Raw genomic sequence first — 23,376 nt, forward strand, 5'->3', positions numbered from 1 at the left:
ACAGAAAATCCATATGCTAAAAACTACAAAACACTGCAGAAAATTTTAAAGATTGGAAGGGGTTTACCTTATTCATGAGTCTGAAGACTCATTAACGATAAGAGGCCTTTTATTTCTAAATTAAGCTGTAAATTCAAAGCCAATCAAAACCTTAGCAGACTTTTTGTTGGAATTGACATACTGACTCTAAAATTCATACAAAGATGCAAAGACCTAGAATAGTCAAAATAATTTTGGAACAGTAGAACAAAGTTGGAAGACTGAAACTACCTGATTTCAAGACTATAATAAAGCTACAGTAATCAAAACAGTGTGAAATAGGAGTAAAAATGACAGATCAATGGAACAGTATAGAGTTCTGAAATGGACTCACACATAGGAAAACCTGATTTGTGACAATAGTGAAAAGGCAATTCAGTGGTGCTTTTTTTTTTTTTTTTCAACAAATGGTGTCAGGCTAATTGAATATCCATGTTAAAAAATGAAATTTAACCCATACCCCTACCCTCATACAAAAATTAACTCAAAATGTGTCATAAACCTAAAATTTCTGGAAGGAATCTGCAACCTTGTGAAGATTTCCTAGATAAGACACCAAACTCAACCCATAAAAGAACAAATGGGCAAACTGGACTAAATAAAATTTAAATCTACTCTTGAAAAGATACAGCTAGAAGAATGAAAAGCTAAGCTACAGACTGGAAGAAAATATTTGCAAAATGCACATCTGACAAAAGACTTTTATCATGAGTATATATCCTAAAACTAAGGGAGCTGTAATATTCCATGGTGTTTCTGCTATGGTGGCTGTAGGAAGTAGAGCTTGAGATTTTGGGGAACTTTTGAGCTCAGAAATTAGGATGGTTTAGGCTTGTCACCTGGGAGTCTGTGTTCAGAATGCAGGGTGAGGGGTACATCTATTTTGGAGGAATTAGATAAATGAAACAGGAAAGCAGTTAAGTTGGGTTTGGAGTGGGTGTGGATAGAACAGTAATGAAATGGGATTGTGGAACAGACCTGGTTTCTCAGTAACTAGGGGAAATGAGAGTACTTGTTCATACCATGGATTCAAAACTAAAAGAAATAAGCACAATATTGAATCAAAAAAATTGCACGGGAAGCCAAAAGATATGGGCAAATTCTAAAATTCTACTTTACTTTTTAATCATGTAGCACATGCAGGTGCCTGTGCACCTATAACCTGAATAACCACTGACAGAGAACCTTATTCAATTTTAGAAAATGTGGCTTAGCCCTACAAATAAGTCAAAACTTATTCACATGTGACACTTATTCCTTTCACAAAATGCTGACCACATTTTGCTAGAATATTATTCAATTTTCAATGACTTTTTCAATTCTTGTTATTAAAATAGAGAAAGAATATCTTTTGGATACTATTCTTCCCTTAACACTTTGTAAATTCTCATTGCCTTAAGGAGGCCTTTAAAAGAAGGGCTTTGCGGGCAGCTGCAGTACATGAGAAAATAAAGGGGTGGGAGAGGCTGAGGCTGGAATAAGAGCAAAAAACTGCTGAACATGTGATAGACAGAGAGAATGTATTATGACTATTTGAAACCACTATTTCTATGTACAAAAATTCAGGGGGGCGCCCTCCTAGTTTCTACCACGAAATTCCTCCATGAAGCAATATAGTTTTAAGTGATGGACAGAGAATGAGAGCACAACAGGAATAAGGGTGCTAAACAGAAAGATCGGGGAGGGAACTTCCCTAGTGGTCCAGTGGTTAAGGCTCCACACTTCCAATGCAGTGGGTGTGAGTTTGATCCCTGGTCTGGGAACTAAGATCCCAGATGCTGCATGGCACAGCTTAAAAAAAATAAATAAATAAAAATTAAAAGACAAGGGAGAAGTTCTCCTCTTAGACACTTGCTCCAGGAAGAGAAAACTCTTTTCCCCTAAAGATTAGAAATAGGATAAAAGTGGTTTGACGGCCCTCTTTCTGGGGGGTTACTATGGGGAATGCTTTTTACCAATTCAAGCATACTAAAACCAAAATCAATTTGTCTCCCAGACATCTATTTTCATAAATTCTACTATACAACAATGTTGATAACTTTGTATTGTAACATTACAGCAATACTTAGAATATTATATTAAGTGGATGTACATATATTTTTTTCATGCATGTCTTTTCAGTGGCAGTGGTTTTCATCTTCTGGCTTTGTGTGTATTTGTGTGTGTGTGTGTGTGTGTGTGTGTGTGTGTGTGTGTGTGTGTGTGTGTGGTTATCTCAAGCTGTCATTGGACATTTCCACTTGACGTTTTTTGATACCTCCAACTTAATTTCAACCTTAACCTTTTGATCTCCAACTTAACCTATCTGAACAAAACATCTACTGACTTTCCTTAATTCCCTTTACTTGTGCCTCTCCCTCATCTGCTTAGGCAGCCAGTCACTCCATTTTGTTAATCCTTCCTTTGTAATTTCTCTCATTCATTTCTTTTTTCTTTTTTATGGTGATCCTCTATTCAGGGCTTTTGAATCTTGTGTTTATATCACAAACCTTCAAATTGGTCTTCCTTTTCAGAGCATGAGATGGAATGGAGACTGGATAAAGGAATGATTTTACTGCCTCCAGACATGCCAAGTATGCTCACACAAAGGAAGTTCAGGAAGGGTAAGGTCAGACCAACCTAGGTGAGATACTTTGGGGTGGAGTGGGCAGAGGAGTCACAGAAGAATTGCTGAAATTCTTACTCCTTGGAAACCAGAGCTGGAGTTGGAGATGCTTACTGCCAGGCAGGGTGAGGAGAGCTGAGTGAACTGAGGCAAGGAGGTCAGAGGTACAAATCAGGGATTGAGGTTGTAATTTCTGGTCCTTGGTACCTGTAAGGTCAGAGTAGGGTCAACCCCTCTTGATACCATGCCCTTAATGTTTGTTTCACTTATTTATGCTTCAACTAGAAGTACTATAAGTTTGTTGAGGACAGATACTTTTCTTATAACTTATGTGAGGAACACAATATTTTATAAGGGACTAGTATTGCTGCTATTACAGATATTATTTGAATATTCTTTAATTAAGAGTAAAATCTTTCAGCCCTCTTTGAGGCCCTTAATTTCCATCCAGATTCTCTATGGAGCTGTTTACTTAGTCATTAATGGTTCTTTGAAATAAATCACTTACCTTAGAGTTCACAGGACTTCCTCTTCAGGAAAGAGGATACCAAAAGATACCATCTTCAGGAAAAAGATGTGTCCTAAATATGAAGAATTCAACAATGTTGCCATGAAATACTACAGATTTTCTTTTTCAAGTTTGTGCTTGAAAGCATAATGGGTGACTTATTTTTCTCAGTATTTAAAAAAGAAAAAATTTGTACTCATTTGGCCATGAAACAAACATCTTTATATCTCAAGATCATCTCTTAATTTCTCATTTTAATTTCCCTCACAATCTTGTGAGTTGCTATAATATTTTATGGTATTTTAGTTGATATAAAATATTATTATGGCCTCCTTACCAATACCAATTTGAACTTTAATACTGACCATTCTTAGCAGTTCTTGTCTCACTATTTTCAAAACTAAAAGCATTTTTGAAAGAAAAATTCAAGTAAAAATTTCATTTTTCTTTCAAGTAATCTAATTTCGCTACAAATAAGTGGCTCTGAAGACCCTCCTAATAGGTTTCTCAGTTACTTGCTTAGCTGTTAGTCTGCTGAGGCTGGATGTTCATATGTTCCAAAAGCCAGTTTATGCCTGAAGTTCACTCTGTAGTAGATTACTCTTCAGCCCATGTGTCATAAGAATTTAGACATTAAACCTCAAGGTAGGGGATAATATTATATAGAAACATAGCCAAATGAGCTTTGTTTCAAATCCGAGACAGAAATCCATCAAACCATCTATTCATCAATATTTTCTTAATACCACATTATAGCTATTAGATCAAATCAAATGTGGAATAGCAAGATAAAAAAATTTTAACCCTAATTTTTTTTCAGTCCTTGAACTCTTGACTACCCACTGACTGCTTCTTCATTGTTAATTTGAATGAGCATTCAGGAAATGTGGTTGTGAGGCCCTGCACTACAGATAATTTTCTGGATGATCTTGGGTAAGTCATTTAATCTCTCCAGTTCTTTATTTTATTTTATTTTTTTATACAGCAGGTTCTTATTTATCATCAATTTTATACACATCAGTGTATACATGTCAATTCTAATCACACAATTCATCACACCCCCTGCCCCCGTCTCTCCAGTTCTTAATTTCTTCACCTAAAAATGAGGAACTTGGAGTGTTAGGTTATTTCTAAGCTTCCTTTGACTCAAAAAGCCTATGAGTCTATTCTTCAAGAAATTTTAATTAATTAGAGCTGACCTCTTGAAATTAACACCATTAATTGAAGGAACCTAACTGAATTTCATTTCTTTCTATGACAAAATTGGACACAGTGATACTAAGTACCATCAAGAGGGCAGTGGGGTGTTACACTTACCTCTAATATTTTCTACTGATTCAAGTGGGAATGCCAAGGTATTCTTGCTTCCAGTCTGATTCAACCTTAGTAAAAGACAGGACTCTTTTTTAGTAAAAGAATTGATTCTTGGGTTAAATCAACGTGTGGATTAGTGGATCATTGTCAGAGACTGACTTCTCAGTGCTCTATTCTTGGCCTGTTGCCCTTTTAAACATTTTGTTAGTGATCAGAAGGAAACTTTTTCCAAATCAAACTTGGGAGAAATATCTAATATATTAAGGCAACAGAATCAGATTTCAGAAGAATCTCAATGAGACCTTAAAAAATAGGCCAAAAGCACAAAGATAGTCATTCACAAGGGACAAAGGTTAAGTCCGATATTTGGTTGCCAAAGCATCAGCTATCCCAATAGAGAAAGGAGAAGAACTAGTTTGACAGTAGTTGCATCTTCCCCTCTCCTTTCCTTTCCCCCCACCTCGCATTCTAGCTCAACGAAGCCCCACGCGCGCGGAGCTGATGGCACTGCACAAAGTCTTAAAACGTGAGTACATGCCTGAGCTGCAACAGCAATAGTGTTCAGATCAAAGGGAGAAAGTGCACCCCCTATATCCTCTACAAATCGCCTCACCTGCAGATACGGATCAAGTTTGGGGCAACCTACTTAACAAGGCCATGGTGAATCATTCTTGATACACGCCGAGTTGGCTATTGTGCATAAGTAATTTGAAGCCAAGTCATATAGAGAGTGCTTGAGGGCTCTAGGGAGTCTGGTTTGGAGAGGCGTAAACTCAGGAAGGACGAGTACCTTTCGGCAGGAAGCAGGGTGAGGAAAAACGGGCACACACAGCAGTTGCCTGGCTGCTCTCCTAATGAGGAAGTGCGAAGGCGTGGCCCCGCCTAGCGTGCCGGATTGGCCTAGAGCGCCGGAAGGGGCGGGGCGGACCCGAGCGCCGTCGGAAGCGGCCCGCGGGACGCCTTGCGGTCAGGCATACGCGCGTGCCGTGGGCCCAGCGCGTTGGTGACGTTCCGTGACGCCTCAGTGGTTGCCGGGGCACTGTGTGGGCGTTTGGAGTCAGGCGGCTCCTCTCTTCGAAGCACCTCTCATCGGGAGCGGGCGGCTGCGACTGCATCTTGGGCGGCCGTCCGTGCCGAGAACCATGAGACCCGGGGGCTCAGGCTGCTCCGACGGCCTGCTGCTGATAGTCGGCTGGCTGCTCCTAGCGGGCCTCCAGTCAACGTTCGGAATCAACATCACCGCGCTCCAGGATCCCAGCTTGGCCAACGAGGGCGAGGGCGAGGGCGAGGGCGAGGGCGAGGGCGAGAACGAGGCCATGGAGAAGAAAGTAAGCTACAGCGAGGCCGAGAACGAGCCCCAGGCTGAGGCCGAGGAGGATGGTAAGTATGGGAGGCTCCTTGGCGGGGACCCGCAGGCACCCTTTGAGGGTCAAGCCTTCCCTGCTCTTTGAGGACGATGAGAATTATCCAAGTTAACATCTGTAGAGCTCTTCTCGAAAACAACCCCGAATTTATACATTATCTTACACCTCATGGCCTTAAAAAAAAGATGTGCTAATTCTCCAAGGCCAGAGCAAGATAAACGAGCACACGTATATAAATTGTTACAGAAATACTGCTCTAAATATTGCTCAGGACAAGGGAATAGATGCTTATTTTTTTAAACGTCAGAGAGTAGCTTCCCACCACGGGGACCGATTTTGACTCCCCTTGCAGTTATGTTTTTTCCTTTCCATTGCAGATTTTTTTTTTTTCTTGAAGTTCCAAATTGCCTTAGGTCTTCCTCCTTTTCACATTTTCACTTTGGGTTAGAACCCAAGGGAGTTCTGAATTCCCCTCACGGTGACACGTCTAGATAGACCAAGATGCTGACAAAATTCCCCGGAAGCCACGTGTCAGCTTCATGCAGCCTCCACCCTTGAGCACCTCTGCAGTGTGATAGTGTTTTATTTGTAAGTTCAACTTTGAGTCACAAAGGAACAATGGCAGTAGAAAACACCAATAAAGGGATCCAGCTAGAGGCTTTGTTAGATGATATAATGCATGTTAACCAACGAAGACAGCCTGTGTTTGATACATAAATTTGCCTTATTCTCCTGGCACACTAAGCAATAAAAGTTGACAAGCTGTGGTACATGTTATATTGATTAGTAACTCACGTGCTTGTAGGTAAAAGGTCAGTTGCATGTTTTCAGCCATCTAAAGGAGAATGCTTCCCTTCCCTCCATAAATGACCCAGCTGAGATTCTTTTAAATATCCCTGGCAGTCTTATGTCTCCTATAAGTACAAAGTAGGTGCTGTATTTATCAGCCATTCTTTTATTTCCTGATGACGGATAGTGACTCTCAGCGACATAAAGAAATTGACTATCTGATGTTAATGGTGGAGTTGAGGTTTGTACTGCCCTGATAACATTACATTTCAGAGAGCTTGGAGAAGTCCTTGACTTTGGAAATATGAAAAAGAGGACTAGGGTAGAAAAGAACTTATTCTAAAGCATAGTAGCTATCGCTTCCCTCTAGTTTTAAAAGTAATTAACAACTTAAACTGGTCAAGGGATACTTCTAGCTGTAAATGCTAGAGTTTAGGCTAAACCCAGGTGATGGAGTTATAATGCCTTAGATTCAAATTTGTGTTTTGTAATGTACCAGCAGAAGGTATCCAAGCATTTCAAGCAAAAATGTCAATTCAGACTTGATCAAAGTCATAGTCCAAATTATTTCACAAAGTCAATATTGATTTACTTATATATACATCAAGTGTATATTTGCTTGCTGTATATTCAAGGCACTGTATTTGGTGCTTATAAGTATAGAAGTGTTTATGAAAAATTACAATAATCAAAATAGGAAAATATCTTAGAATTATATGAAATTAAGTACAAAATGAATGAAGTGTGAATGAGGTTATGCTATCTTAAGCATGCTTGTAGAGCTAAACAAGTTACAGAATGCTTGCATGGACGTTATCATGTTTAATTCTTATAATAATCAGATAGGTTCTCCTTTCCAAATTTTGCAGAGGGGTTAAATAGGCCTGACACAGTTGAAGGAATTTGCCCAAACTCAGAATAGCTAATTTGTGGTAGAGTAGCAATTTGAACTCCAATTTTGATGCGTATTCCCGTGTAATATTGTTGCCTCAGGACATAATGCCTTTTAAAAATTACCTTCTAGCACCTCATTTAATATTTATTTTTATTGCGCTTTTAGTCCTAATCTGAGTTATGAAGAATTGATTATATACTACAACTAGTGGAATTCATGTCAAATTTCAGAACAATTAGAAAAAGAGAAACATGAGATTTAAAACCAACAATATTTAGCTACCCGAATACTTATATATTCCTAGATTATCCTGCTAAATAAAGTGTCGAAATAAATTCTTAGGAATAATTTACCATCTTAACCTGAGAATGAGTAGAACCAATCTATAACATAATTTTAATGAACACTTTGCATAACTACTTCTTTTGGGGTAGAAATAACGCACTCAATTTTTTTTGGAAAACAGAGAATAGAAAAAATTGGGCCCTATAATTGGCAGGCTTTTTTGTGTTTTTCTGACCTCCTATATAACTTTAAGTCACTATGTATTACAGTGATGAAAAACATTATTTTTAAATTATGTACAAGGTTTAAATATAAATCTTTGTAAGTTATTTCCTAATTTAATTCTTCAAAGGTTTAGTTTTCTTTTGATTTAAACAGTAATGGAAGATGTACTAGGAATGGCATTGCTTTTCTGATTTAATAAAACTTAAAAAATATCTGCTTTCCATATGATAAGTGCTTGTATCCTCCATCCCCAAGTAAGAGTTCTTCACTTAGAAAGTTTTCCTATGATTAAATAATGTATTTTTGCATTTATGTTTAGTTTCAAATAGGACAATAGTCAAAGAAGTAGAATTTGGGATGTGCACCGTTACATGCGGTAAGTAGCATAGAGCAGATAAATAACATTTGTATTGGGGCGGGGGGTAAAAACAACGTGTACTCTTCATTCATCTCTCACTGATTTCTATTTCTAATATCTATGATTTACAAGGTAGGATATTTTCAGTTCATAACCTCTAAGTCTCACTTTAAGCCAACTCCCTATATGTATATATTTTGGGGGGAGGGGCACATAAACTGCTTTCACCAAAGTAAAACTTTATCTCACAGATGTTCAGAAGATGAAAGATCTCCTGATACATCTCACAGATGGTCTTCCACATACTGTGCTGGCAAATCTATCAAGAAATTTACTTTATTTGTAATAGCCTATTCTAAATGATACATTTTCACAATTTATATGTCATGTCTTAGAGAAAAGAGGTATTGGCTTTGTGGGGAAAATAATATTCAAAAACTATGACTTATTTTGATCATTCCTTGAATAGAAGTTGGACATAAAAATCTCTTACATGGGGGTGGGATTAAGACTACACATGCTATAATAGACCAGTGTTTCTCAAACTTAAGTGTTCACCCTAGGTGCCTGAAGGGCTTGTTAAAACATGGATTGCTAGGCCTACTTCAAAATTTCTAACTCACTAGGCCTTTGAAGGGGTCTAAGAATTTGTATTTCTAAATAAGTTCATAAATGAAGCTGATGCTGCTTTTTAAAGACCATCTTTTGAGAACCACTATAGACTAGTGTGCTAAGAAGACAGTAGATAATTCACAATGAAATTCAGTTTATTCTAAATAGAATCTGCCTTGGAAAAAAGACAGTGACAGGAGGGAAGGACAAAAACCAGAGGATAAGAAGACAGAAAGTCCATGTAAATATGGATCAGAACAATATGTACGTTTTTTAATTTTTTGGTCAAAAATTGTGCCTGAATTGTTTTTGAGATAGCATTTCTTAAATGATGTTAAAATAGACCTAACATAAAATTTACTACTTTAACAATTTTTTAAATGTACAATTTAGTGAAATTAAACACATTCACATTGTCATGAAATCATTACCACGATCCACCCCAAAACTTTTTCATAATCCCTAACTGAAACCTCCGCACCAATTCAACAGTAATTCCCCCCTCCCCCCAGCCCCTTGCAACCATTATTGTACTTTCTGTCTCTTGAGATAGTTTGAAACCTGTTTTTTACTTTTAACTTCTTAGTGTGTAAGAGTCAGAAAATTAGAGGAATTCTGTGTAATAAACCTGTGTTTATTCATTTGCAAATTACATCTTCTGGCTGCTTACTTGAGAAATTTTCACAGGTAGAGAATTATTTTTTTGACAATTCTAGTAATTGATACTGTCCTACTCTATTATTTAAAGATGTGCTTCAGGGACTTCCCTGGTGGCGCAGTGGTTAAGAATCTGCCTGCCAATGCAGGGGACACGAGTTCGAGCCCTGGTCCGGGAGGATCCCACATGCCGTGGAGCAACTAAGCCCGTGCACCACAACTGCTGAGACTGCACTCTGGAGCCTGTGCACCACAACTGCTGAGTCTACGTGCCACAGTTACTGAAGCCCGCGTGCCTGGAGCCCGTGCTCCGCAATGGGAGAGGCCACCGCAGTGAGAGGCCTGTGAGCCATGGTGAGGAGTGGCCCCCCTCGCCACAACTGGAGAGGGCCTGTGCGCAGCAACAAAGACCCAAAGTAGCCAAAAATAAAATAAATAAATTTTTTAAAAAAGATGTGCTTCAGAAATTATATATTAGATTTGTTTATTCAGCAATTTTTTTTTGTTTTCTGGTTTTAAATTTTTGCCTGCTATGTGTCAGGTATTGTTAATAGGTGGTAGGAATAAAGCAGTGAACAAAGAAGTGGAAACTCTCTGCCTTCAAAGAACATATTTTTTGGTAGGGGCAAAGAGATTAAAAGTGCCTTCGGTTTTTTAAATAAAAATAAAAGGCACATTTTTCATTTTCACCAAGAACTTTATTGAACAACGTATTCACCCTTTTGCTCCAATACCTTCTGCCATTTTCCAGGCAACTTCATAATTCCATCGTCCCAAAACTTTTTGAGCAAAGAACTGTTCTGGGTGCCTTTTACAGTCTTCCAGGGAATTGAAATTTCTTCCATTAAGAGAATTTTGTAAAGATTGAAATAAATGGAAATCTGCAGGTGCAACGTCTGGTGAATATGATGGATGAATCAGAACTTCCCAGCCAAGCTGTAACAGTTTTTGCCTGGTCATGAAAGAAACACGCAGTCTTGTGTTATCCTGCTGGAAGATTATGCGTTTTCTGTTGACTCATTCTGGACACTTCGTCGAGTGCCGCTTTCGGTTGGTCTAATTGGGAGCAGTACTTGTTGGAATTAAGCGTTTGGTTTTCCCGAAGGAGCTCGTAATAGAGGACTCCTTTCCAATCCCACCGTATACACAACATCACCTCTTTGGATGAAGACCAGCCTTTGGTGTAGTTGGTGGTGGTTCATTTCGCTTGCCCCACAATCTCTTCCATTCCACATGGTTACAATGTCCACTTTTCATTGCCTGTCAGTTTGTTTTAAAAATGGAACGTTTTCATTAAACGAATGTGTTCATTACTTTTCAGTAGAGAATCACATGCAGAAATATGGTCAGGAAGGTTTTTTTTGCTTAACTTACCTGGAGCCCAAACATCAAAGCGATTCACATAACCAAGCTGGTGCCAATGATTTTTAATGCTTGATTTGGATATTTTTGAGTATGTCCGCTATCTCCTGCATGGTATAACATTGATCTCAATTACTGTTTCGATTTGATTGCTGTCAACTTCAACTGGTCTACCTGACTGTGGAGCATTGTCCAGTGAGAAATCTCCAGTACGAAACTTCACAGACCGCTTTTGACACGTTCAGTCCATCACAGTACCTTCTCCATACACTGCACAAATCTTTTTGTGCGTTTCAGTTGCATTTTTACCTTTCTTGAAATAATAAAGCATAATATGCCAAAAATGTTGCTTTTTTCTTCCATCTTCAATATTAAAATGACTACACAAAAATTCACCAATTTTGATAAGTCTTTTTTTAAATGCACGCTGATATGATAGCTGTCACATACTATCTAACAAAATTGTTTCGAATGAAATTAAAGACAACTAAGTGCTACTAGAGCCATCTTACGGAAAAACTCGAATGAACCTTTTGGCCCACCAATAATATGTAAAACATGTAATATGTCAGATGGTAATAAGTTCTACAAAGGAAATACACCATAAAAAGCAATATTTCACGTCTATAATTTTAAGTATTAAATCTTTTCAATTTATAACAACTATTTAAAGGAAAAAATGCTTTAGTGAAAATTCTGTTGAATCCCCAAAACAATATTTTAGCAGTCAAAAAGTTTTCTTGGAATACGCAGGCAGATTTTTAAGTATGGACTTAAGAACATCTCACATCTACACACATCATTGCGATAAACTGTATCTGGCTAAATAAATAAATGCATAAAATACCTGCTTGGAAAATACACATTTCAGAATAAGGCTATGCCTCTAGAGAAGTACCATTCATAAATTCAAGGAGAGCCATTCTGCAGCCATTCTTAAGCATCTCTTTTATCAAGAGACCTTTCCCCCTCCAACCTTCCTTCTCTTTATCTTATATGGAGTACTCTCCTTTGTGTCTCAAAGTTTGGTCCACAGACTCACTACATCAGCATCGACTGAGAGAGCTTGTTAGAAATGCATAACCTCAGGACCTACTGCAGACCTACTTACTGTATCAGAATTCACATGTTAGTATGTCTCCAGGTGTTTTGCCAGCACTCTGAAGTTTGAGAAGCACTGTTATAAGCCATCTCTAGACTTCAATTTTCCCTTACCTTAAGAATGGGTTTTATGATTAACATCTTGCAGGGACTGAAAGAGGGAATCTGGTAGAAAGGATATCAAGGTGGTCTATTCCTTAGCCTGTGACAACACAGTCTTATCACAGGGCATGTTCAGCACGTCACTGAACCAGCTTTTATCATTTCCCTCAATTCTGGTAGGGCAAACTCAGTGGAGATCTGAGATCAGTCAGTAAAGATGTGATTTCTTGCTATGAAATGTGTGGCAATTCTAATGAGAGTATCTTTTTGGAAATGGAGATTTGGTCATTAATAGTCCTGAAGTATTTAATACAGGGATTTTTACCAATTTAGATATTAAAAAGCATTTATGTTAAAATGTAATTTTTGTAATTTCCTCTGCAAGCTCAACCCACCCCACCCCCCCACAAAAAAGTTTCATGGTCAAATAAATTTGGAAGATCCTGTGTACTACTGTATTTCATCAAATCTAAGACTTTCTTGGCTGTGATAATCACATTTTATGTATCTCTAAAAAAGGAAAAATGCTGCCATTCTTGACACGCTGTCAATTCTAAGATGCATTCTGATTTCAAAGATATTAAAATGTAAAAATTTTACATCTTAGATCAATGAAAGTTTGCACGTAAAAGCACATTAATTTACTAACATATTAAAATTTCCCCTAAAATTCTGAGGAAAGAGGTTCCTTTCATTTTAATGTAATGTATAATTTCAAAATGTATATAATCATGGAATCCTTTTTCTTATTGTAACAACCAGAGGATCTAGTGTTTTATGTAACTTGCTTTGGAAAATGCTGTTTTATGAAATAATTCAAAATGAGGGACCTAAAAGTATCTAAATGTTATTACCCTGAATTTAGGAATTTAATTTCTGAGATTAGGAGAAAAGTCTCAAAAAGACCTAGGTGGAAAAGTAAAGGGACTCTGGAATTATTATTATTATTATTTTTTTAACATTTGCTGATTTCTTTTACCAAAGGTGTTGGTATCAGAGAAGTTATATTAACAAGTGGATGCCCTGGGAGTGAATCCAAATGTATCGTACGGGTGGAAGAATGTCGTGGACCAGTAGATTGTGGCTGTGAGTTGACCTATGTATTGGAGGGAGACTGAGGGGGAAGCATTTACCCTGGGGAAATATCCTTAACCTCAGGTTGCCGTGAGTAGAAGGAGGTGATCAAATGATATACTGAAAGGAATTCATAAGAAAACTTAAGCTTCTGCTTCTCTAGACAGTTACAACTCTTTCTACTTTTGCTTCACATTTTTTCAGTGATAAATTTAACATATATTCTCTCTAGTACACTGGAACCGTGTTGCACTCAGGGTCTGTGGTTGAGGCTGTCCTCCAGTAAAACGCTTTTGACACTTTGGTCGTGACAGCTTATCAGTAGATTGGTAAACCTTACATTGGGAAATTTGAGAGCCACTCTATACCACCTTTCACTAGTCTGAGATTCCATTATCTTTAAACATGGAAGGGGTGGAGTGTATGGGGCAGGAGGGGGGGTTCTGACCCTAACCAGTAAATTGGAAGCCACTAGTAGATCTCAAAGTTTAATAGATCCCTAATTAGTTTGCCCTTGCTATCTCTTCTCCGCGATTTATTCTGCTGAAGGAACAGACAGGTATGGTGTTTTGTACCTGCCGCTTTTGGCGACTTAATCTTTGATGCCTCTCTGCTCCTCTACAGTCAAACTTTCAGTAATACATTTGCTAACTTCCAGCATGTAATTGGTTTTAAAGTTGGAAGTGACTTTTAAAAGTAGTGTTGTGTATAAAGCAGTTTACAATGCCCATTGGTATATATGTATTTAATTTTTTTTTTCAGGGGGTAAACCAATTTCAGAAAGTCTTGAAAGTGTTAGGCTAGCATGTGTTCATACATCTCCTGTAAACCGTTTCAAATATATTTGGAGACTTCTAAGGCCAGACCAAGTGAGTAATGAATGTATGTAATTTGGTGCTTTCTAGTGAGTGATAAAATGTGTTTCCCAGTGCTTGATGACTCTCAGAAAACTTTCTCTTTAAAAGCAGTTTGCAAAAATGAAGTTAAAATCATACAATTTTATTATTATTGGGATTTAAATGTTTTCATTGCTTAGGGAGGCTAAGACTTTACATATGCCTTAGGGCCAGCTATTATCAGAACTTAAAAACACCTATTTTATATAAAGTGTTCTATTTTGGAAGCAAGGGTTTCATTTGTATATATAGTACAAACAGTACTGATAACAGTAGCTAACATTAATAGAGGACTTATTCAGTGCCAGACATACACAAAGTGTTAGAGTTTCTTTTACTCACATAACAATCTATGAGGTAATTCCCATCATTATACCCATTTTACAGATAAGTACAGTTGTTGTTCAGTATGCTCAGGGGATTGATTCCAGGACTCCTTCAGATACCAAAACTGGGGATGCCCAAGTTCCTTATATAAAATGGCATAGTATTTGCATATAACATAAGTACATCCTCCCATATACTTTAAATCATCTCTAGATTATTTATAATACAATGTAAATGCTATATAAATAGTTGTAAATAAAACGTAAATGCCAAGTAAATACTACTGTGCACCCAATTCAATTTTTGCTTTTTGGAACTTTCTGGAATTTTTTTTCTGAATATTTTAAATCTTTGGTTGGTTGAGTCCACTGACATGGAATCCAAGGATATGGAGGACCAGCTGCAGCTGAGATGCAGAGAGTAACTTGCCCTGCTTCACACAGGCAGGAAGTTGGTACTTGTTATCTGGATTATCTGACTTTAAAATACATGTGCATAATTAATTACTGTCCTAGACTGAGAGAAAATGACTCTTATTTTGTTACAAGAAATAAATCGTTTCCTGATCTTAAGTTTTCATGAAGAATGTTGATACCTCTTTTTTTCTTTTAAAATAGCAAGCCATTATACTTGCAAATGATTCAGCAATCCTGGAGGTTCACAGGGATACTCATCCTAAGGCTTTTGAGTGTGAAACGTTGGATAATAATGAAATAGTAGCATCTATTAAATTCACAGTCTATACAACAACTGGTAAGTACCCAGCAATGTTTTGGTTTGCTTATATCTCAAACTTCAAAGCACATCAAAATCACCTGGAGGTCTTGTTGAAACACAGATCACTAGCCCAACCCCCATAATTTCTGATTCTGTAGATCTTTAGTGGAGCTGGCACAAGAATTTCCATTTCTAACAAGTTCCTAGGTGCTGTTGATCCAGAGATCACATTTTGGGAACCACTAGTTTTATACCATTTAGACTTTTCTACAAGGTAATACTTAATTCTTATTTTTTTCCACAAAGTAGAGTCAGATGTACCTCACTTTGGGAAACTGGTGTATTCCTGAAGTGTCTCCAAAGAACAGTCCTTTAACTTGAATTATATTCTTACTTTTACTTCTATCACAGAGGTGAAAATGGATACATAGAATTCTAATGGATGCTTAACGAAAGTTTTGATACAGTAAAATAAATAAAATTAAGAAACATTATGGCAAAGCATATCTTTTTAAAAATTATTCATTCGAAGGCTTTTTTTATGAAACAATAATACAGTCCTCAATGTATGTCACAAAAGGCAAATCTTGACCCAAACATAATTTTACATGTTAGAAACTGTGCTTCCTTTGCAAAAAGGATCCATGTGCATGTCTTTTCAATTTAAACTATGATGTCTTCTATCTCCAAATAATTATTTCCTTTTGTTGAACTGCTCTTAACCATTTTTATTGTTGTCATCTGTGTTTTGGGGTGTGTGAGGGGTTTGGTCACAAGTTCTTTTGAGAATCCAATCAAGACTCGGGAGGCTTTTCCCAGAAAAATACCCACATATACTAACATGCCAAACGTTACCTGTAATTTTAAGAGAGTTCATGGATTTCTTGAAGCTATTTCTCAATCCCAAGTAAAGAACTCAAGCTGCAGTCTAGAGATACCATGAAACATAACACCCTTTATTGAACTGGAAACAAGCTAAGGTGTTTTTGGGGTGATTTAAAAAAATAAACTATAACTTTCTTTGATGTGTTGTTCAGTGTCCTTAAAAAACCATCTTTATGGTGAAAGCTAATAACCTTACTCCTATGTTGGGACAACAGGTGTTATTAAAAGGATAATTTCAATAAAGTGCTATAAAAGGCAAAAAAGGACCAAACATCATCAACTAAAAAGTATCTCAATGAGTCATAGTTCAGGATATTAAAGGATTCAAAGGCCATTCTCAGTTATTGTCCCCACAGCTTGGTCCCTGTTAGGACGGCTTAGTAGTGGTTAGCTCTTCTTATGTTAGAAGGCAACATGTGTAAGCTAAGGGCTGGAGCACAGACGCCAGTGTCAGCAAGTGAGACAAAGTTGATTTTTCTCTCTTGTAGCTGTCCAAGGCTGGTGGGATAGCTCTGCCATCTCAGCACATGCACTGATTAAATGACAAAATGTTTTCAGAAAACTTTGGTATTTATTAGTTTCTTTTAAAAAGTACAATTGGGTATACTGCTGTGACAGACCCTTTTGGCTCTTTAGACATCAAACAAATATTTTGGCTATAAATGTCCACACAATATGGTACTGGCTTGAAACAAACGCATGATTGAAATATTTTCAGGGTAAATATGGTTTAGTTAATGAAAATGTCCCATCCATCTCTCATATAACAGGTTTTTCACTTCCACAATAGTTGTCTTTCATAGTTAGGCACGGTTTTGATTGAATTATGTCCCCCTGAAAAGATACTTTCAAGTCCAAACTCCTAGAACTTCAGGAATGTGACCGTGTCTGGAAATAGGGTAGTTGCAGATGTAATTAATTCAGTTAAGACACGATCATACACACTAGAGGAGAGTGGGCCTTTAATCCAATATGACTAGTGTCCTTATACGAAGAAGGAAATTTAGACACAGAGACACAGAGAGAGAGAGGAGAATGTATGTGAAGACTCAAAGACACGCGGGGAGAAGACAGCCATGTGAAGACACACAGAGATTGGAGTTATGCTGTCACAAGCCACAGAACATCTGCGGCTACCAGAAGCTGGAAGAGGAAAGGAAGGATCCTTCCCCAGAGCCACTGGAGAGAGCATAACCTTACCATCACCTTATGTTCAGACGTTTATCTTCTAAAACTGTGAGACAATATGTTTCTGTTGTTTTTAAGCCACCTAGTTAGTGGTACTTTGTTATGGTGGCCCTAAGAAACTAATAAAAACATAAACTTAGTTTTTCTAAAAAGTGAGAGCATCGAAATTCAGCCTGTTTTTCATCAGAAAATTTCAATAGAAATGAAGACTATTTTTTTATTAGATATAAAAGTAATCTAAGGGACCCTTGCAAGAAGACTACCATTGAAATGAACCAGGATCTTTAAACCTCTCATTCTTCATCTTCTCTTGGCTAGTATTGCAGGGTAGTAGATAAATGGAAAGAAATTTTGCATTTCTTCTCAAGTTTTAATCCTAAAAGGTTTTTTTAAATTTGAGCTTAAAAAAATCCCACTGCTTCTATAAATCTAAAATTATCAAAAATAAAAAGATTTTTAAAATCCAACAATGTTGTAATATAAATATGATATAAATTGTCTATCATATTTGGAACTATTTAGCGAGCTTACTAAATTGAGTTTATAGCTCTAGAATTACCAAGGAAAATGGAAAATTATACTCCATGGTGTTTAAAGAATAGGAAGAAAATCCAGATGAATAAGCAGTTGAGATTGCCCATATATGAGGCTAATTCTGTTAGAGTGGTACTTACCAAAATATTAAAATACATAAAACATAGCTTGCACAAATCATTATATCTCCCTGGATGTTGGTTTACTTATCTGTGTAAAAGTTGTATAAGATAATCTTTCTGGCCCTTCCCCACATGAATCTTTTATGAGTCTATGATTTAGGGAACAGGAAGAGCCAAAAGAAAGCTACATAATTCACTGAGTAAGTAATGCTTGATATAAATTGAATTTTTATCAGTTTACAATGTAGCAGTCTTATAATGCATATGGTAGACTGGTCATGTCTCCATAATAGCATTATCTTCAGGAAGAACAGAAAGATATGGGACAGAATGCTGATTTAAAAGTGGTGTTTGGCTATTCGTATAAAGAAGAATGAGCTTCAATTCCTACTTTACAATGTATACAAAAATTAGAGATGTATTATAGTCCTAAATGTAAAAGCTAAAACCATCAAGCTTAAAAAAGGAAACATAAGAGAGTATCTGTATGATTCAGGAGTAGGCAAGTTTCTTTTTAGACATGACAAAAAACAATCACCATAAAGGAAAGACTGCTAAATTAGGCTTCATCAGAATAAAAAACTTCATCTTCAAAAAATGGTGTTGAGAAAACTGGACAGCCACATGCAAAAGAATGGAAAAAGGTCACTATCTTACATCATACACAGAAATTAACTCAAAATGGATTAAAGACTTGAATGTAAGACCTAAAACCATAAAATTCCTAGAAAAAACATAGGCAGTAACCTTATTCATATAGGTCTTAGCGATATTTTTGTAGATCTGACTCCAAAGACAAGGGAAACAAAAGCAAAAATAAACAAATGGGACTACATCAAACTAAAAAGCTGCTGCACAGCAAAGGAAACCATCATCAAAACAAAAAGACAACTTATGGAATGGGAGAAGACATTTGTAATGATATCTCTGATGAGGGGTTCATAGCCAAAATATATAAAAACTCACACTAATCAACATCAACAACAACAAAAAACAAACAACCTGATTAAAAATTGGGCAGAAGATCTGAATAGACATTTTTTCCAAAGAAGACATACAGATGGCCAACAAGCACATAAAAATATGCTTGACATCACTAATCAGGGAAATGCAAATCAAAACCACAAAGAGATATTACCTTACACCTGTTAGAATGTCTATTATCAAAAAGGGCAAGAAATGACAAATATTGGAGAGGATGTGGAGAAAAGGGAGCCCTTGTGCACTGTTGTTGCAGCTACTATGGAAATCAGTATGGAGATTCCTCAAAAAATTAAGAATAGAACTACCATAAGACAGCTATTTCACTTCTGGGTATTTATCCAAAGAACATAAAAACACTAATTCAAAAAGATAGATGCACCTCTATGTTCACAGCAGCATTATTTACAATAGCCAAGATACAGAAACCGCCTAAGCGTCCGTTGATGGACAAATGAATAAAGATGTGGTATATATACTTACAATAGAATACTATTCAGCCATAAAAAAATTGAAATCCTGCCATCTGCAACAGTGTGGATGGACCTTGAAGGTATTAATCCTAAGTGAAGTAAGTCAGATGGAGAAAGACAAATACAAAGATTTCACTCATATGTGGAATCTAAAACAAAAAACAAAACAAAAACACACTCATAGATACAGAGAACAGATTACTGGTTGCCAGAGGGGAAGGGAATTCAGGGGTGGGTGAAATGGATGAAGGGGGGAGTGCAACTGTATGGTGATGGATGGTAACTAGACTTGTGGTGGGGATAGCTTTGTAGTGGATACAGATGTCAAATTATAATGCTGTACACCTGAAACTTACGTTAAAAAGTTTAAAACTTCAGCTCTTTGAAAGGAATCATTAGGAAAATGAATAGGCAAGCCAAAATCTGAGAGAAAAAAATTTATAAAACATGTACAGCAAGTACAATCAGTTTGGGAAAAGATCTTGCAGTTTCTTGGAAAACTAAGCATACCTCTACCCTATGACCCAGCAGTTCCGCTCATATGTATTTACCCAAGAGAAATGGAAATGTACGTTCACAAAATGACTGGTGTGAGAATGTTCATAGCAGTTTATTTATAATAACCCCAAACTGAAACAGCATAGGTGTCCATCAGTAGGAGATTGAATAAACTAATTGAGGCATACTACCCAGTAATAAAAAAGAAAAAAACTATTGATACATGCAACAATATGGTTGAATCTCCAAAACATTATACTGAGTAAAAAAGCCTTACACAAAAGAATGCATAATGTATGTTTCTATCCCTATGAAGTTCTAGAACAGGTAGAACTAATCTGTGGTGGAAAAGAAAATCAGGACAGTAGTTGTCCCTAGAGGTTAGGGTAGGGATTAACTGGGAGGGGCTCGAGGAAACTTTTGGGGTATAATAATATTCTGGGTATATTCAGGGGTTTGAATTATATATGTCTGTTTTCATTTGACAAAACGAAATAAATGCACATTTAAGATCATTGTGCAATTTGGTGTTCATAAATTTTACCTCAAAAGAAAAAATGTAAACAAATATTGAACTCTAGTTAATGATATGCCTGTTGAAGAATTTTGTAGGAAGTGTGCAGACATCAGCAAATTATCTTGAAATGCATCAAAAAATAAGATGAATCAATGGATTGAGAAGAGTATGGATAGAGGGGTAGTTAAAATGTTGATGGTAGTGTGTAGGTGGTGGGATGTTTATTGTCAAATGCTTTCAACTTTTCTGTGTGTTTGAAAAGGACATTTCTAACACGCAGAGGTTCATTAATAACTTTGTTTCTACTAATTCTTTCTGTATTTTTCTAGAGTTGTTTTTCAAATATAAAGTTTCCATTTAGATATCCATTTTCTTTTATTTTCCAGTAGTAATAATCATCAGGTGTTTTTTTCTCTAGAATTGCAGATGAAAAGATCAAGCCGACCAGACATTGATGCAGTCCTAGTTTTTGTTCTGACCATAGGAGTTATTATCTGTGTATTCGTGATCTTTGTACTGATCTTCATAATTATAAACTGGTAGGTGAAGGACTGAAACTAAGCCATCACCCTTGATTGATGTCTTCCTTGTCTGCCCCTCCCTGTCTGTTGAACCCAAGGCCCTGTCCATGATGCTTCTCACATGGGTTTTGAAACTGTCCAACTCTCTTCATCCCTCCTGAGACTCTCCTGGTTCAAGCTACCTAATCTCATGACTTGATCCCCAGCCATGAGAAAGCTTTTAAATGCAATTTTTACAATTTTACGTAGTAGTTGCTAAAGAAAAAAGTTTATTGAATTAATATTTGTGTTGTCTGGTTGTAGTTATCACAACTTTAAAAGTTGGTTATCGTAACCTACTAATTCATTTATATGAGAATATTTCTAATACCTACATGAGTATCACCCCCTGATACATCTGAGGGCTCATCTACTATCACAATGCAGCTGGTGCACCACACACTAAAAATAAATCATGACTAAGAAGGCACTTCTATATATAGAAAACTAAATATAAATCTATTTAGTTTTCATTTCATAAAAGATTTTTAAAATGTTTTTCTTCCAGGGTGGCAGTCAAAGATTTCTGGGGGGCAAGAGCCTCGACGACTGAGCTGAGTTCATTGAGATACAAAGATTCAACCTATCTTGACCAATCACCAACAGAAATACCTGGACATGAAGATGATGCTTTAAGTGAATGGAATGAATGATGTATGGATGATGTATAGCAAACCAAAGGAGATTAAAGCATATCAGATTCATTATTATAAAAATAAAATATATAGTGAAATACTTTGACAATATTGTAAGTGATTTATTATAGTCTGAAGGTAATGCAGTATGAGAAGGGGCTGTTTTAATCAGTGCATCTTTGTGATGGAGTTATGAAAAAGTTTTAAATTTGTTCTCAACATTTACCATTTCAAGTAATCACATGGTAGCTTTTATCTAGAGGCACACACACAAAATCTTTTAAACACATTTTTGATCACTTTGATCACTTCTAAGGTGATTTGCCTGTTCTGTCACAAACAAGAAAAAAATATATAGAAGATGCTTTGCATATTAGACTTTCTCCCTGCTGGGAGCACTGGATTGAACTTGCTTAAAGCAAACCATACTTTATTATCTCTGCAGGGCATGTGACATACAAAGCATCACTTTTAACACATGAAATAATAATAATGATAACAGCCAACACTTAGTAGCTACTATGTGCCAAGCATTGCTCAAAGCATTTTACATATATTAAGTGATTTAATTTTGATCACATATAGGAAGTATATAAGGAAGAACTGAGGAGGAACTTGGGGATGGCTGAGTAAATGACATGAATTTAACATGCCCTGTAATTCTCACAGAAACAGTGAATTAAGGAGTTTTGCATGACCACTGGTAAGTACCTTCATTGTGTTTGGTATGCGGGTGATAACATCTCAAAACTTATATCTGGATATCATCACTGGCTTTTTGTGCTGTGTCATTATGTGATACAGTTGTGGTCAACTATCAGACAAGATAACGAGACATTAGATAATTTGATTTGGTAGACTTCATCAGAAATTAATTTTCAGAGTCTGTGATAGTAACACAAAATACACTTAATTTTTTGTTTAGATGAACTGTATGCCAACTTTATTGCTATCACTATGGGATTTATCTGATGAAAGCGTTAACTGCACATCTGTGAAAAAGTCATTGTAGATGGTCATTTATGGTATACCTCCCTCTGGTAGCCTAGACAGAGGCTGTGTTGTGGAATTATCCATGCTTTTTGTTACACAGCATTTGTATTTGAGAGAAGCAATGAAGAATTGGGTGGAAAATTATTTTGTTATCTGTTGTAGGAATTCCACTAGAGATTTTAAGTGAAAAGAAATTGTTTTCTTAAAATCTTTCAAAAGAATTTGTGTGTGTGTGTGTGTGTGTGTGTGTGTGTGAGAGAGAGAGAGAGACACCCCTTCTTCCCCCATATAAGTGTGGGGAAAAAAATAAGTCTTCCCACTTCTTATTCCTGATTAAGTATGGTCATGTAACTTTAGCATAAATGCTAGACATTCTTGAATAGTAATTACTGTCAATTCTTATTTTTAAAACCATGAACAGCAGTCGTTTCCAACTATACTTCAATGACCACTAATGTTCAGTCAGGTTAACAGGTTTAGTTGTCAGTGCTGTTCACTGGATGTTTCTGGCTGTCTACTTACCAACCATGTGCTAGGGCAGTACCTCCTCTGCCCCTTGAGATTGTGTGGGGTCATGTGACTACTTCTGGCTAATGAGTTATGAGCCCAGATTTCAAATGTCACTTTCAGTCTAGAACATTTCACTGTGAAAACATCCAGAGCTCACCCTTCTCTCTGCTAGAACAACCAGAAATGTTTAGATGGTGGCTGCTCTGACACCTTGGATCCCAGAAGAAAGATCACATGGCACAGGATCTCC

At 36.7% G+C, this 23,376-nt stretch overlaps 1 protein-coding gene across 2 annotated transcripts; it reads left to right on the forward strand.

Annotated features, from left to right (window-relative positions):
• Nucleotides 1–2,552: 2,552 nt before the first annotated feature.
• SPACA1 (sperm acrosome associated 1) lies at nt 2,553–21,728 on the forward strand. 2 transcript variants are annotated; one of them, XM_067011207.1, is made up of 9 exons: nt 2,553–2,642; nt 3,973–4,085; nt 4,939–4,992; nt 8,344–8,400; nt 13,201–13,302; nt 14,053–14,159; nt 15,131–15,266; nt 20,847–20,967; nt 21,497–21,728. In XM_067011207.1, exons 2-9 carry the CDS (start codon nt 4,076–4,078, stop codon nt 21,639–21,641), a joined length of 732 nt encoding a protein of 243 aa, XP_066867308.1. In that variant the 5' UTR covers nt 2,553–2,642; nt 3,973–4,075; the 3' UTR covers nt 21,642–21,728. The 2 variants fall into 2 exon arrangements, with proteins under 2 accessions (XP_066867308.1, XP_058939364.1); XM_059083381.2 differs by lacking the exons at nt 2,553–2,642; nt 3,973–4,085; nt 4,939–4,992 and adding an exon at nt 5,609–5,846 and having other exon boundaries at nt 21,497–21,685.
• The last annotated feature ends 1,648 nt before the right edge of the window (nt 21,729–23,376 follow it).

The sequence above is a fragment of the Kogia breviceps genome, chromosome 13 (genome assembly GCF_026419965.1).
Source record: "Kogia breviceps isolate mKogBre1 chromosome 13, mKogBre1 haplotype 1, whole genome shotgun sequence".
In the NCBI taxonomy this organism is placed as follows: domain Eukaryota; kingdom Metazoa; phylum Chordata; class Mammalia; order Artiodactyla; family Physeteridae; genus Kogia; species Kogia breviceps.

What these genes read in the sequence shown, in the direction of transcription:
- SPACA1 (XM_059083381.2), top strand. Translation starts at nt 5,609, where the DNA reads ATGAGACCCGGGGGCTCAGGCTGCTCCGACGGCCTGCTGCTGATAGTC. An exon ending in GGCTGAGGCCGAGGAGGATG is followed by an intron (nt 5,847 to 8,343) that starts GTAAGTATGGGA and finishes ATTTATGTTTAG; the next exon opens with TTTCAAATAGGACAATAGTC. An exon ending in GATGTGCACCGTTACATGCG is followed by an intron (nt 8,401 to 13,200) that starts GTAAGTAGCATA and finishes CTTTTACCAAAG; the next exon opens with GTGTTGGTATCAGAGAAGTT.